Source organism: Phyllobates terribilis, unplaced genomic scaffold, assembly GCF_046119375.1.
Source record: "Phyllobates terribilis strain yellow unplaced genomic scaffold, ASM4611937v1 Scaffold_9__5_contigs__length_417890890, whole genome shotgun sequence".
Taxonomy (NCBI): Eukaryota; Metazoa; Chordata; class Amphibia; order Anura; family Dendrobatidae; genus Phyllobates; species Phyllobates terribilis.
In genome coordinates, this window is record NW_027362769.1 from 281461542 (window position 1) to 281478258 (window position 16717).

Genomic DNA, 16717 nt, shown 5'->3' on the forward strand with positions numbered 1-16717 from the left:
GTCCTCTATTGAAATCTCATCTACTGGCAGGAGTGGAGAAAAACTGCAAATAGAGCCCCTCATTTAGTGAATATATAATAAGCAGGGTCTGTATGAATCAGAGGCGGGTTGGGCAACTGCAGTTGGATGTGTCTTTCTGTACACAGGAGAGACCTGTTAATCAGCTGGACTAAAGTGGAAAGAGGATGGCCTGGGGTGTGCCAGACTACCATGATCTGCTTGTAAAACTATACTTTGTCTGAAATGACGCAGAGTTTCAGAAAAAACATACCGGGCGGCAATCGCACAGCTACGCTCTGGCTCATGTGGCCCTTGATTGGCATCAGTTTAGTGACAGGTTCCCTTTAAAGGGAAAATACAGTCTAATCTGCTGGCACCAAGTTCTACAGCAGGAGGACCTGAGCATATTAGTATATAGTTTGGTGAGAAAAGATTCAGTATAACCTGGATTTTCATTATTCAATCCTCAGCTCCAGTGGGCGTTTCTAGCAGTGACTGACAGTTAGTTGTTTCTGTACAAGTGTGAATATAGAACTAACTGTCAGTCACTGATCGGACCATCCACTGGACTCAAGTTCCCAGAGCAGAGAATTAAATGATGAAAACACGGGTTACACTGCATCATTTCGTACAAAACTATAAATTAATCTGCTCGGGTCCTCCTGCATACACCTATATATCTATATATATGCCATTTCGAGTCCTTTCATATTTAAACTTTGCAAAAAAAAAACTACCACTAAATTAATGAGTGGTTAGTTTAAGGCCAGGTTCTTTTTCTTTGCATGTAGTCCCTTTTTTTTCTCTGCCCATTTATATAAATTCTTTATTTAAGAATGTTGCAACAAAGAACAAACATATAGGATAAGAACTGAATACAATCAAATGAAAACAGAAACATTTGTTTTATATATGGGGGACAAAAACTTGGGGAGTTAAGGGAGCAAAATTGGAAAGAGGGATATTAAACAAGGGGAGGGGCAACGGAGAGAGTGGGCAACGGAGAGAGTGGGCAACGGAGAGAGTGGGCAACGGAGAGAGTGGGCAACGGAGAGGGGGGGAGGGGATGTGTGTGTGTGGAGGGGCGGGGGGAGGTGTCCGATTGAGAACTAGCAAGTAATTCACATTTATAATGGAAGAACATAAAAACAGCAGGTAGAGGTGCACAGTATAAACATTTGTTTGCCGTTTATTTGATAGAGGGAGTAGGTGCTTTTTGGGTAAATTCCATGTTTTGTAGCACAATCCTTTTTTGATATTCGTACCAACGGTTCCAGAGTATGTAGTCCCCTTTTTAGCCAAATGTGGCAAAAGTAAAGATACTGAACTGACTGTATTCAATGATAATTTCAACCTGATTTTTTTTTTTTTTTTTTTTTTATAAAAAAACACGTTCTAATTTGTGGCAGTCCACAATCTTTTCAGTTTTTTTTTTGTTGAGAACACAAATGGTTTTTATTCATGCTGCTGGATGAAAAAAAAAAATTGCATGCCTATAACCACATTGGACTGGCAGCAATAGAACTAGAGATTTAGTAAAGGGAATCTCATCAAGATCAACAACCCAACACACCCCAAAGCCAGATATATGGCCATGCAGGGATTTGAAAGCCAAATTCAAGGACACCTTTATATTTTCTATCTATAATTAAATCAATGTTTAATTACTATGCAAATCAGGGGCTAAGTGCTCCAGGTGTAAAGGCCCAGTCACACTTAGCGACGCTGCAGAGATCCCGACAACGATACGACCTGTCAGGGATCGTTGCTGCGCCGCTATGTGGTCGCTGGTGAGATGTCAAACAGTCAGATCTTCCCAACGACGCAGCAACCCGTATAAAGATCTGTATAAAGATGCACGCCTATGTGTTTCTGTGTCTGAATCATCAACTAGGTCGTTGGTAAGGTGTCAAACACACCGATACATGCTACCCAGCGGGGCCTCAACGATCAAAAAAATGTCCAGACCATTCCGACACGACCAGCGATCTCACAGCAGGGGCCTGGTCGCTGCTAAGTGTCAAACGTAGCGAGATCGCTGCTGAGGTCGCTGTTACATCACAAAACTTGTGACTCAGCAGCGATCTCGCTTAGTGTGACGGGGGCTTAACAGATCACTTCCTGAGCCCCTGCCCCCCGAGGAGTTTCCCTGCCAAGCACCAATCTGTTTAGATTGATCGATAGATCATTGTCTGTGACATCAGGAGCCATAAAATGAAATACAGTGAGCAATCAAGCCAAAGAGGCTGGTGCTAGGCAGGGAAATACCCTTGAAGAACAAGGGTCAGTAAGTGCTCTGTCATGCCCAGAGCACTTAAATCCTTAAGGCTATGTGCCCACGATGCACAAATGCTCTGGATTTTTCCTGAGCGTTTCTCCATCTCCCTGGCAGAAAAAACGCATGCGGATTGTACATGTGGATTGTACATGCGTTTTTTTCTTGCCAGGGACATGCGGATGTGAAGCGTTCTTCACTTGCATTTCCGCACTCTGGTTGTCTAGCACTTTCCAAGCGATTTTAGCATCACTTGGAAAGTGCTTAACAACTTGGCCACACTATATAAATGCATGCAACCGGCATGGATTTATATACTGTGACCGAAAGAATGGTAAAAAATAAATATTATACTTACCTTCTGATGGCCCCCGGTGTCCTTAGCGATCTGTCTTGGCCTGCCGGCAGCTCACAGTGGACTAAAAGGACCTGCCATGACATCATTTAGTCATGTGACGGGTCACACGACCGCTGACGTCAGAGGTCGCATGACCCGTCACATGACTAAATGACGTCATGGCAGGTCCTTTTTAGACCATCGCGAGCTGCCGGCAAGCCAAGACTGATCGCTATGGAGACTGGGGGCCATCAGAAGGCAAGTATAAAGTATATTTTTTATTTTATTCTTTTTTTTTTTTTTTTTTTACAGGTACTATGGTACCCGGGTCTGGAGGAGAGTCTCCTCTTCTCCAAACCTGGGTACCATCAGCACATTGAACCGCATGGTATACGCATCTGCCGAAGCAGTGATGCGGATGTCATGCGGTCTAATGCAAGTCCAATGGCGGTGAAAACGCCGTGATTCCGCAAAATAATTGTTAGTGCTGCGGATGTACAGCACATGCGGATTATCATTGAGGAACATTGCAGGCCTTCTACCAAGCGTCTTAAGCGTTTCTGCAGTGGAATTGCCGCTGCGGAAACGCTTAAAAAAACGTATAGTGGGCACACAGCCTTAATGCATAAAAATGAATAAAAAACAAAGATTTCTTGGGAATGCAGCAACAGATTGAAAGCCAAATCCACGGATACCTTTGTATCTAAGAGGTTTTCAGGAAAGTGTACCCCAAATGCTGTAGAATTCCTAAAACAACAGGACAGGCACTCAGCCCTCCACTGTTCTAGTGTCAGCTCCCCCATCGCTGCTCGGGTCTTGGTGATTTGGCTATAGTAATGACTTCACATTGGTTAAAACGGTGATGTGCGCTGTCAAACACGGATCTCCGCGACAGCAGATGTGGACTGTCAATGTGACGTTACCGCTGCAGCCAAAACACCAAGACCTGAGTAGCGATGGGAAGCCAACTCTGGATGCACAGGTAACTGCCCTATATGTCATTTTATAGCATTTTGGGTTCCACTTTGCTGAAGGAAGAAAACCCCTATAATACTGGCACAGCACATGAAAAAGTGCATTGGAGCAGTTCCAGATTTACCTTCATGTCCGGGGTGCATGCCCAAGTATGATAAATATACCAGAGGATTAAAAAAACTACAGTAATTCTTTCATTTTAAGCAACTCTTAACCTTATTTTGTTCCATATTTGTTTTTCTGTTTCTAGTAGAATGGCAATATGATGGTATGTGGAAGGTGACAGTGCTTGGTGCTTCCTACATGTTACTTTTGCTCACTTTCTGCACTTACTGGTTGAACTTCCAGAAACCGAAGAAAATGCAGCGATATTTTCGGAAACACAGTCAGGCTGCAGGATACAAGCATTAAGCTGTGCCTTCCATGTTACTGTGAATATATATGCAAGAAAAGTTAGCATACAACAGTTCACATTGCAAACGAACTATACAAATATAATAATCTCTCTAAAATATATAAGTGAATTACAATAATCAATACTTTTAGGAATTACATACATTTGCTTTTTCTTATTTTAACCCCTTTGAAATAACTGTTAAAAATCTCCTGGTTATAATGTGGTGTGACACGTATGTGCTTATATATTTAGAATTGAGCAGTGTTCCCTCATCTTCATGGTATCCACTATATATTACACTCAGGCTATAAAAAAATGTATAAGGGGAGCTGTGGCTGCAAAGTATAAATGTTTAGTAGCCAACTACTTCCAGGAAAATAACCCCCCCCCCCCCATAAAAAGTGATCTTATTGTAGACGAGCTTGTCAAGGCAACTATGTACTGACCAGTAAACGTAAACCCTAGCTGTACAGGCACATTAAATACATCAATATACACATAGGCTATATAGGAGGCAGAAACGTGCCTGTGGAGGAGCAGTAAAGACCAGTAGCACTGTGCCTGTAGAGGAGCAGTAAAGACCAGGAGAACTGTGCCTGTAGAGGAGCAGTAAAGACCAGCAGAACTGTGCCTGTAGAGGAGCAGTAAAGATGAGCAGCACTGTGCCTGTAGAGGAGCAGTAAAGATGAGCAGCACTGTGCCTGTAGAGGAGCAGTAAAGACGAGCAGCACTGTGCCTGTAGAGGAGCAGTAAAGACGAGCAGCACTGTGCCTGTAGAGGAGCAGTAAAGACGAGCAGCACTGTGCCTGTAGAGGAGCAGTAAAGACGAGCAGCACTGTGCCTGTAGAGGAGCAGTAAAGACCAGCAGAACTGTGCCTGTAGAGGAGCAGTAAAGACCAGTAGCACTGTGCCTGTAGAGGAGCAGTAAAGACCAGTAGCACTGTGCCTGTAGAGGAGCAGTAAAGACCAGTAGCACTGTGCCTGTAGAGGAGCAGTAAAGACCAGTAGCACTGTGCCTGTAGAGGAGCAGTAAAGACCAGTAGCACTGTGCCTGTAGAGGAGCAGTAAAGACCAGTAGCACTGTGCCTGTAGAGGAGCAGTAAAGACCAGTAGCACTGTGCCTGTAGAGGAGCAGTAAAGACCAGTAGCACTGTGCCTGTAGAGGAGCAGTAAAGATGAGCAGCACTGTGCCTGTAGAGGAGCAGTAAAGATGAGCAGCACTGTGCCTGTAGAGGAGCAGTAAAGACCAGCAGCACTGTGCCTGTAGAGGAGCAGTAAAGATGAGCAGCACTGTGCCTGTAGAGGAGCAGTAAAGACGAGCAGCACTGTGCCTGTAGAGGAGCAGTAAAGACCAGCAGCACTGTGCCTGTAGAGGAGCAGTAAAGACCAGCAGCACTGTGCCTGTAGAGGAGCAGTAAAGACCAGCAGCACTGTGCCTGTAGAGGAGCAGTAAAGACCAGCAGAACTGTGCCTGTAGAGGAGCAGTAAAGACCAGTAGCACTGTGCCTGTAGAGGAGCAGTAAAGATGAGCAGCACTGTGCCTGTAGAGGAGCAGTAAAGATGAGCAGCACTGTGCCTGTAGAGGAGCAGTAAAGATGAGCAGCACTGTGCCTGTAGAGGAGCAGTAAAGACCAGCAGCACTGTGCCTGTAGAGGAGCAGTAAAGACCAGCAGAACTGTGCCTGTAGAGGAGCAGTAAAGACCAGTAGCACTGTGCCTGTAGAGGAGCAGTAAAGACCAGTAGCACTGTGCCTGTAGAGGAGCAGTAAAGATGAGCAGCACTGTGCCTGTAGAGGAGCAGTAAAGATGAGCAGCACTGTGCCTGTAGAGGAGCAGTAAAGACCAGCAGAACTGTGCCTGTGGAGGAGCAGTAAAGATGAGCAGCACTGTGCCTGTAGAGGAGCAGTAAAGACCAGCAGAACTGTGCCTGTAGAGGAGCAGTAAAGATGAGCAGCACTGTGCCTGTAGAGGAGCAGTAAAGACCAGCAGCACTGTGCCTGTAGAGGAGCAGTAAAGACCAGCAGCACTGTGCCTGTAGAGGAGCAGTAAAGACCAGCAGAACTGTGCCTGTAGAGGAGCAGTAAAGATGAGCAGAACTGTGCCTGTAGAGGAGCAGTAAAGACCAGCAGAACTGTGCCTGTAGAGGAGCAGTAAAGACCAGCAGAACTGTGCCTGTGGAGGAGCAGTAAAGATGAGCAGAACTGTGCCTGTAGAGGAGCAGTAAAGACCAGCAGCACTGTGCCTGTAGAGGAGCAGTAAAGACCAGCAGAACTGTGCCTGTGGAGGAGCAGTAAAGATGAGCAGCACTGTGCCTGTAGAGGAGCAGTAAAGACCAGCAGAACTGTGCCTGTAGAGGAGCAGTAAAGATGAGCAGCACTGTGCCTGTAGAGGAGCAGTAAAGACCAGCAGCACTGTGCCTGTAGAGGAGCAGTAAAGACCAGCAGAACTGTGCCTGTGGAGGAGCAGTAAAGATGAGCAGAACTGTGCCTGTAGAGGAGCAGTAAAGACCAGCAGCACTGTGCCTGTAGAGGAGCAGTAAAGACCAGCAGAACTGTGCCTGTGGAGGAGCAGTAAAGATGAGCAGCACTGTGCCTGTAGAGGAGCAGTAAAGACCAGCAGAACTGTGCCTGTAGAGGAGCAGTAAAGATGAGCAGCACTGTGCCTGTAGAGGAGCAGTAAAGACCAGCAGCACTGTGCCTGTAGAGGAGCAGTAAAGACCAGCAGAACTGTGCCTGTGGAGGAGCAGTAAAGATCAGCAGAACTGTGCCTGTAGAGGAGCAGTAAAGACCAGCAGAACTGTGCCTGTAGAGGAGCAGTAAAGACCAGCAGCACTGCACCCACTGTGCGCTCCCATCTCCACACAGGGCCACATCAGCAATCATTTGGTGGATAGGCTTGTGACGCGGCCCTGCACATTCTCCAATGAGCTCATCACAAATGGGCTTAAGTGCGGAAATAGCCAGGTTCTTTAAGATATAATAGTCAAGTTAAAGGAGTTGTTTACTAATGTTTGGCACGTGACTACTGCAGCCCATCATTCTTTATTCAGCACACTGGTTATCCAGTAGTACAACCCCTGGCAAAAATTATGGAATCACCGGGCTCGGAGGATGTTCATTCAGTTGTTTAAAGTTGTTGAAAAAAAAGCAGATCACAGACATGGCACAAAACTAAAGTCATTTCAAATGGCAACTTTAGGGCTTTAAGAAACAGTACAAGAAATCAAGAAAAAAAATGTGGTACTCAGTAAGGGTAATTTTTTTCAGACCAAGCAGAGGGAAAAATTATGGACTCACTCAATTCTGAGGAAAAAAATATGGAATCATGAAAAACAAACACACAAAAGAACACTCCAATACATCATTAGTATTTTGTTGCACCACCTCTGGCTTTAATAACAGCTTGCAGTCTCTGAGGCATGGATTTAATGAGTGACTAACAGTACTCTTGATCAATCTGGCTCCAACTTTCTCTGATTGCTGTTGCCAGATCAGCTTTGCAGGCTGGAGCCTTGTCATGGACCATTTTCTTCAACTTCCACCAAAGATTTTCAGTTGGATTGAGATCCAGACTATTTGCAGGCCATGACATTGACCTTGTGTCTTCTTTCAAGGAATGTTTTCAGTTTTTGCTCTATGGCAGGATGCATTATCATCTTGAAAAATGATGTCATCATCCCCAAACATCCTTTCAATTGATGGGATAAGAAAACTGTCCAAAATATCAATGTAAACTTGGGCATTTATTGAAGATGTAATGACAGTAGTGATGAGCGAGTATGTTCTGGCCGAGCACCGAGTAGTTACAGCTGCAGGTGTTATGTTTGAATCACTCCCGTGTGCATGATTTGCGACTGTTTGACAGCTTTAGTACAAGTAAAGAATGTCTATTTCTTACACATTCCTCACATATATTAAAGTTGTCAACCATTCGCAAATCATGCACACGGGAGTGATTAGAACATAACACCTAGCAGCTGTAACTACTCGGTGCTCGGCCGAAAGGGTTAACAGAACATACTCGCTCATCACTAAATGACAGCCATCTCCCCAGTGCCTTTACCTGACATGCAGCCCCATATCATCAATGACTGTGGAAATTTGCATGTTCTCTTATTGCAGTCATCTTTATAAATCTCATTGGAACGGCACCAAACAAAAGTTCCAGCATCATCACCTTGCCCAATGCAGATTCGCGATTCATCACTGAATATGACTTTCATCCAGTCATCCACAGTCCAGAGTTGCTTTTCCTTAGCCCATTGTAACCTTGTTTTTTTCTGTTTAGGTGTTAATGATGGCTTTTGTTTAGCTTTTCTGTATGTAAATCCCATTTCCTTTAGTCGGTTTTCTTACAGTTCGGTCACAGACTGACTCCAGTTTCCTCCCATTCGTTCCTCATTTGTTTTGCTGTGCATTTCCTGTTTTGGAGACATATTGCTTTAAGTTTCCGGTCTTGACGCTTTGATGTCTTCCTTGGTCTACCAGTATTTTTGCCTTTAACAACCTTCTCATGTTGTTTGTATTTGGTCGAGATTTTAGACACAGCTGACTGTGAACAACCAACATCTTTTGCAACACTGCGTGATGATTTACCTTCTTTTAAGAGTTTGATAATCCTCTCCTTTGTTTCAATTGACATCTCTCGTGTTGGAGCCATGATTCATGTCAGTCCACTTGGTGCAACAGCTCTCCAAGGTGTGATCACTCCTTTTTAGATGCAGACTAATGAGCAGATCTAATTTGATGCAGGTGTTAGTTTTGGAAATGAAAATTTACAGGGTGATTCCATAATTTTTTCCCTCTGCTTGGTCTGAAAAAAAATTACCCTTACTGAGTACCACATTTTTTTCTTTATTTCTTTTACTGTTACTTAAAGCCCTAAAGTTGCCATTTGAAATGACTTTAGTTTTGTGCCATGTCTGTGATATGCTTTTTTTCAACATTAAACTAAATGAACATCCTCCGAGCCCGGTGATTCCATAATTTTTGCCAGGGGTTGTAGATTATCCCTTTAAAGTTTTGTCTTAACATGTTGAGCATTAAAAGGGAACCAATCACGTCAGATAGCTCTATTAACCTGCAGGTATAGGGTTAATCTGCAGGTTAAGAGTGTCAGAAAGGTGCCTGGCTGCAGTATTTAAAGCCTGGCTCCTGGGAGAAAATGAACTTTACTTCTCCTGGTAGCTGCCTGCTCTCAGTCAGTCATACAGGTGTGCCAGCACAGCTAGTCACTGAGTAAAGGCTTTAAGCACACTCCGGCACTTATCAAAGTTGGCTCTCAGCTTTGATGCCAGGGTGCATCAAAGCCGCCACTCACAGTGCTGTGAGCAGTGATGGTAGCCGCGCTGGCACGCCTGTATGACTGAAAGCCGGTGGCTCCCAAGAAGAATAAAGTTTATTTTCTCCTTAGAGTTGTGCTTGAAGTACGGCGGTCGGGCATATTTCTAACGCGATTAAAGGGAATCTGTCACCCCCTGGGACTTTTCAGACCGCTAATATGGGCATACAGGTGATAGAAATGTGAATCTATACTTATCTATATGGCCCATATTAGAGTTCTGGTTGCTGTGTAATAGCTTTTAATTAAATAATTTCTGCTAAGTTTGGCCTACCTCGGACATCAGGAATTCCCTGCCTACTAGCCCTAGTTCCATACTCACCCCACCTCCCCTGCAAGTCAGAGTGCTTTGTGACGTGCAGTTCCCGGCCAGATCCCACGCGTGCGCTGTTTCCTCTGTACGGACGGCGCTCCCTACTGTCAGTGTAATGTTTTGCAGCAGGGAACTTGTGCGCAGGAACTGGGAAGGCAGAGTGACTCACCGGCGCCTGCGCACAAGTTCCCTGCTGCAAAATACTACACTGACGGCAGGGAGAAGATCACCGTCCGCACAGAGGAAACAGCGCAGGTGCGGGATCCGGCTGGAAGCTGCACGTCACAGGGCCCTGCGACGTGCAGGGGAGGTGGAGAGAGTATGAAAATAGGGCTAGTAGGCGGGGATTCCTTGGCGTCCGGGGGGCTTGGCAGAAATTATTTAATAAAAAGCAATTACACAGCAACCAGACCTCTAATATGGGACATATAGGTAAGTACAGAATCACATTTTTATCACATGTATGCCCATATTAGTGGTCTGAAAAGTCCCAGGGGGTGATAGATTCCCTTTAACAGCAGTAATTTCTGCTGCAAATAGTTAACATGTGCACATACAGTAAACCATACCTGGCTGACATAATAGAGCCAGTGTCTGATTCATGTTGCCAGTGACTCAGGCAGCATGAATCGGATGTCAGTTTCCTTAAAGGGATAGTCACAAAAAATCAGATTGCTACGGGTTCCAACCGCTGGAACCCTCAAGTAAGGCCGGGGTCACAGGATTCTATCAGTAAAAAAAAAATCTCAGCAGCACTGATCCATTGAACAACATTGGTCTGAGTGCTATCCGATAAAAAAAATATATATATCAGTTTGCACTTGTCTGATTTATACGCCCGTGCGACCCTAGCCTAACTCTGAGTGCTCAACAGAAGTGGGGGTGCACATGCTTGTTCTCAGTCAGTCAATAATTGGATGCTAATACTATATAAAAGCAAACAGATGCTATTACTGTATCCAAGCTATTGCACTAAGGATTAAAAAAAAGCTCATCAAAAGCTCACCAAAAGCTCATCATGGCCTCACAGCCTTACTGATAAGAACCTGTCACCTCCCCATAACTTGACCCAAGCCTATGCAAAGTAGCCAGGATTAGGAAAGCAGGACATTAAGTCCTCAGAGTATCCTGCCTGGGATCTTGTAATCACAATCACCAGGGCTCCAAGTGCTCATGCTCAGAGAGGCATTAGGGACACTGGATCCCGATCCTCTGCGCCTGGCTAAATTCTGTTCTGGTAATTAGTAACATTAGGTGAGATGGGGGAGTTGCACTTTATTTCCGTATTATAGACTTACAGCTGCAAGTAAGGAGGTCCCAGCAGTTTATAAATCCATTGTCCGTTGAAGCCAAAAGATATTTGGAAGAACTCATCTTTCCAAAACATAGGTTCCTAGGAAAAAAGGACAGATAATACTATTTAACTTGAAAACTAAATTGGCAATTGGAAAAACTTATTACAGCACACTTGTTTTTATAAAAACGCAATGGCTTTAAACATTGGAATGATCTCCTTTTTAAACAGCGGCTAAAGATTTAAAGAGTAACTTTTAATTTTTATTTCATAAATCAATCGTACACATGAAAATAATAAACTATGTAAAGTATCTTATCAGAAAAATCTGCTTCCTTCTCTGCCAGAATTGATCAGTCATTACCAAAATTCTCAATTCAGGGTAAAATGTGTATTCAGTGAAGACAGACTTTCCCATTACTGAGATTAGATATGAAGGCTTCTATGCATACAATTCTATGTAGATAGGAGGGGGGGGGGGGCTTTAGGCAGAGCTCCTCCCCCTTCCATCTACATAGAAACTAATCAGTAGCAGCAGCCATCTACTATCTCAGTAACTCTTTCAGGGTTCGAAAGCAGTCAAGTGGCTGAAAAGTGATATGGCCCATCTCCAGGTGCTTCCTCTAGGAAACGGACAATATTTCATACGCAAAAAGGAAAAAAAAAAGCAGCTGTAAAAACAACTGAGGACAACAATGGAAACACTTCTGAAAAACACTGAGCGTCTCCTGATTAAAAAACGATGCAGGTGCACCGCATCTAAAAGACGCAGTGTGCACATACCCTTAAGGAGAAAAACAATTAGACTCATTTTTATTTTAAAAGGGTTTTCCATCAGGTTTACACTATTGACCTACTCATAGGACCCATTATTATTATTATTATTATTTTTGCTTCGTTCCTGTGATCTACATATTCATGTGAGGTTCATGGTTATATCAGGTATTTCTTCAATTGCCTGTTTAGGCATGTTTTCATATTTTTTGTGACATGTGTTATATACTCGCCTCTTTTAATTTGATTGTATCACAGGATGATGGCTATCATACAAACTATGTTTATTTAACTCATGTGAACATCCCTTGATGGGACCCAGTGACATATTTATATATATTTTGTATGCACTGTGTATAGCTTTATTATTAACACCTGTTTTGTTGGGGTTTGGTGGTGTCTCAATCATATAGCTCTAGATCGGGCTTCTTCTTTTGGGCCTGTTTGGCGGTTTTAAATTGTTTTTATATGATCTTTTTCTATTTATATGATGTGTCAATAAATATTTACATAGTTTTGCTTATTACTGTGTGGGATCCCCATTTGAGCATCTCTTTTTTCCTCTCCTTTGTTGTACCCATAGGAGAGGACATCAGTAATCCATTGGTGGGCACCTCACAACCGTCCCCCACCGATTAGCTATTTGCAGCAGCCAGGTGTAGTGGCCACTAAATCAAATAAACTGCAATGTAAGATCTGCAGCAAGTCCACAGGCCACAGAAGAGTGCCATTCTAGCGCTGTACATCCTGCCCATGCAGAGCTGCCAAAAGCCGCCTGATCCCCAGAAGATTGACCATCCAAACACAGGAAGGAATCCAGCTCCACAGAGCAAAATCTTTTCTTTATTAGTGAATAAATTAAAATGCAAGAGTGAGGATTAAAAGCCAGACAACACCAGAAACGCGTCAATCACCTGGTCCATCATCCGACCATGGAATCATCTCAGCCATGCTAAGACTTGCTTTCAATCCTCACTCCTGGATTTGAATTCATTCACTAATAAAGAGAAAGTTTCTCTGTGGAGCTGGATTCCTTCTTATGCTGTTTTCTACTGTGTTGAAGCAAAGACGTTTTCCCGTGTTCCAGAACCGCATGGGCAATGATGGCGTTTTTTCCTATTTCTGTCAATCAAAATACAAGCCCGAGACAACCCCTTATTAATAAACCTTGTTATTCTGTTACTCAGGATATTCAGCCCATTTTCCTATTTACTGGTTTCTGCTCGTGTACAAACTACTGTGGGGTCTGAAGTCTTACTACAGTGCAGGAGTCATGAAAGCACCATGAAAGCAGCACTCCAGCACTTGTTCTTATTTTACTGCTGGATGGTGTCACTAATGTCAGTCCCCTGCCCCCAGACTTATAATTCCCAGCCGCCGTCTTGTGTTCTCACCACCACTCACGTCAGTCTCCAGCAGTTTACGACATGAGGGATCGCTCCAGTGTTTGCTGGACGATCTGGACGTCACATCTCAGTGTAAGTCTATGAGAGCCAGAACATGACCAGAATAAGGTTGTCATAGACTTACACTGAGAGCTTGTGGCCGTTACCGCTGACTTCCGGTCAGTCAGAAAATGTGCTCACAAGATGGCGTCGCGGGATCAGAGCGGCACTGGGAAGAGCTGAAGACAGCGGATGGTAAGTATATTACTAGGGACAGGGAACTTAATGTCACCACTCCAGGGATGAACTAAAAGTGCTTGAAGTGAAGAAAACATTCTTGTTCTCCCTTGATAGATTCACAGATACTGTAGTTTTGATAGAGCTACCTATTAAATTTTTCAGAAAGAAACAAACATTCTATTATTTGCTTTTAAAAAGGATGTTACTAACCTGATTTTGCCAGGTGGTTGACAGAAAGTATGTTGCAAATCCCAAGAACCAGAGTCCCAAATAGTTATTACGTCTTCAAAACTAACAGCAAGAAGAGACCCATCTGCAGAGAAACTGCAAGCAGAAGCTTTGAATCCATGATAGCTGCCGAGAAATTCACAGCTCCAGCCAGTGCTTCGCCCTGATAAACAAAATTACCAAACCAAATTACAGATGAAAAAAAATAGGTGGATAAGGTGGTCTATTAATCTGTAACAATTAGCAGTATGATAACAATTTAAACAGCTAAAAGCAGTCTGTCACCCCCAAAATCAGTATGAGAGATTTGGCACCCCGTTTGGGCCCCTCATTTATTTGTGCTTTTGGACAGCGCTGCTTGGCCAGAGCCAGTAGTCTAAAAAGGATCCTGTGGAATCGGTGCAGAGTAACCGCAGGGGATGGCACCTGTGCTCACACCCCTCTGGGAATTCATTAACTTGCACCCCGCAGGTGTTTTCTAGAAATCGGCAAGCAGCTGTAGTTGCAGAGTAAAGAGCTTGTACTACTGGAGACGTGCACCCTGTGAAATAAGTGGCTTCGCCCCACTATAGCGATGTCACGTGTGGGCACAAACTGCAGTACTCACGAGAGGCTTCTGTACAGGGACACTCCATCTTGGTGGTGCAGAACACTACTCTACATTCATACATTAAATTCATAACAGGAATCATAAGTCCTGAATTTCCCACAGTTTGATTTGTGATTTTCCTTAACATTTTGTGCATCTGGTATTCGGGACATTTTTGCACTTTTGACAGCAATACATTTCAAAATACAATATTGATTGTAAAAAAACAAACAAACAGCCATCTCTATACATTGTCACAGTGCCACTCAACACTTCATACTCGCAACCTTAACACAATTTGCTTCAAAGTGAATTTTTTTATTAAAATTAGTAGCATTTAAAAATGAGACCCAAACAGAAAATTAGATATACCACACCACTTCCAAATAAAAGTGTAAAGTGAATCTGTCAGGAGGTTTTTGCTGTGTAATCCGAGGGCAGCATGATTATAGGGGCTGAGAGTCCAATTCCAGTGATGTGTCACTAACTAGGCTGTGTGCTGTAGTTTCACTATAAATCAGTTTGATCAACAGGAGGTGATCACACGACTAGCTGCCTTGCTTCCTGGTAAACTGTTGCGTGTAGCCACACTGCAACCACTCATTAGCAGCTTTCTGGCAATATATAGTATCACAGAAAGTTGCTAATCAGTGGTGTTGGCAGGGAAAACAATGATTGTATCAAAATGACAGCATGCAGACCAGCAAGTGACACATTGCTAGAATCAGGGTCTCAACCCCTACATTATGCTGCTCTCAGATTACATAGCAAACAAACAGCTGGAAGATTGCATTCAACATAGAGTCCATAGTTATTCCTGTTTCATAGATGGATATTGTCAGATAGTGCTTAAAAAAACAGCACTTGTGCAATTCACTGCTCATTAAAATGTGCAGTCATTCCAGAGATTAAAACTTTATTTACAGCTCATTTCCTAGGAGACCGACCACTGCTGGTGTCTAGCTTGCAAGTGCTGTGCTGAAACTGGCCGGGATTAGCATATAACAGCATGTTCCAGTAATTCCAGCCAGCTTCAAAATAGTGCTCACAAGCTCAATAGGAAAGAGCCTGTAAGCACTGTACACATTCTGCTGTCTGACATTAACAATTAAATGTTCTCCTTCAAGGACATAAAAAAAATAAAACATCAAAATATGGAAAATCGCAGCTAAAAAAAAAAGTGTAAAATCAGGAGACATTGTCTCTAATAAACGCAAGAGCCATGTTGAACCCAGTATCTTTTAAATGTGCGTGAATCGGTACACACAAAGTTTGCTTTTCAGGTATAATTCTGAAATCTAAATGTCAAACACGTAAAGGTTACCCACAATATAACACATTACACTGAGTGAAAAGGGAAAATGAAGCAGAAGAGTTGCCATTTTGTTTTACATCATGTAACACCATAAAAAATATATACATATTGGACTCAAGATATAGGTCATAAAATGTATATAGGACTTACGATATATGTCAGAATTGTCCTGCAGTACCCAAACTTTAAATAGGCCATCAGTTCCCGTTGTTACCAAAGTGGGAGCAGCTTTTTCGGAAAGGTATCCACACTGGAAAGAAAGGGACGTGACTTGGTTCTCGTGAGGAGAGTTGATTGTCGTGTTCAAGACAAAGCTTTAAAATAAAGACAACATTTACTAGAAAGAGGAAAATACTTCCGTTAATAATGTATGGCATGTATTAAGCCTAATATCACATGGTTGTAAAGGGAATTTGTCAGCAGGTTTTTGCTATGTAATCTAAAGACAGCATGAGGTAGGGGTTAAAACTCAGATTTCAGGGATGGCTCTCATGTGGTTTTCTTTGCGTAAATGATTGTTTTAGCACCACTAACTTATCATTGCTGTGACTAACTGGTCCATGAGCTCTGGTGTGACAAGCCCCCTCCTGTGATAGGCAGCTCACCAGCTACGGACTTTGTACATGGAGAGCCTGGAGTGGGCGGGGTTAGATTTCTCAGCTCTGCTTCATGCTAAATCTAAGAACTCTGTGTCAGAAAGGCTGCACCCAGTAATCTAAGTGATAGATCGTTGCATTCAGCTTCTCTGTGCCTACACCAGGCAGCTCTTAGGTGCAGTAGCAAAAACCTGCTGACAGATTCCCTTTAAATGCTTCTTGCCATCATAATATAAAATCAAGAGTAGATCTCATCAACATAACGCCTAGAATTTGAGCTGGAAATTTATACCAGTATTAAGCAATTGTTGGGATTGAGCACCAGGTTGGAGTCATATTGCTGGATAAGACATTTTACATCTCTAAATTCCTGCAAGTGAAAAGAATAAAACAGGAGGCGCAATGAGGCGTTTTCCCTCTCTGACCGTGTGTTCTGCATATACATTGGGAAAGTTTGAGCCATGCAAGCTAGATATAGCCATAGGACCCTAGTGTCCCAATGTATGTGAAGTGTCCTTTTAGCACAAGCCAGTACGCATTAGCACAACTTTTGCAATAAATCATTCTGTATACAGTAAGTTACAACTGTGTGATATGAAGCAGAGCTAGGCAAACTGCAGCCCGTGGATAGACAACTAAAGGGTTGAAACAGTGGCCCAC

At 43.3% G+C, this 16717-nt stretch overlaps 1 protein-coding gene across 1 annotated transcript in view; it reads right to left on the reverse strand.

Moving 5' to 3' along the window:
• Positions 1-16717, reverse strand: part of WDR75 (WD repeat domain 75) — a 94552-nt gene that overhangs the window by 22028 nt on the left and 55807 nt on the right. Inside the window, exons 13-16 of the mRNA XM_073647837.1 lie at positions 15612-15775; positions 13540-13720; positions 10935-11029; positions 3921-4016 (exon numbers count right to left, since the gene is read on the reverse strand). Coding sequence (XP_073503938.1) covers positions 3921-4016; positions 10935-11029; positions 13540-13720; positions 15612-15775 — 536 coding nt within the window. The remainder of the gene's footprint in view (positions 1-3920; positions 4017-10934; positions 11030-13539; positions 13721-15611; positions 15776-16717) is intronic.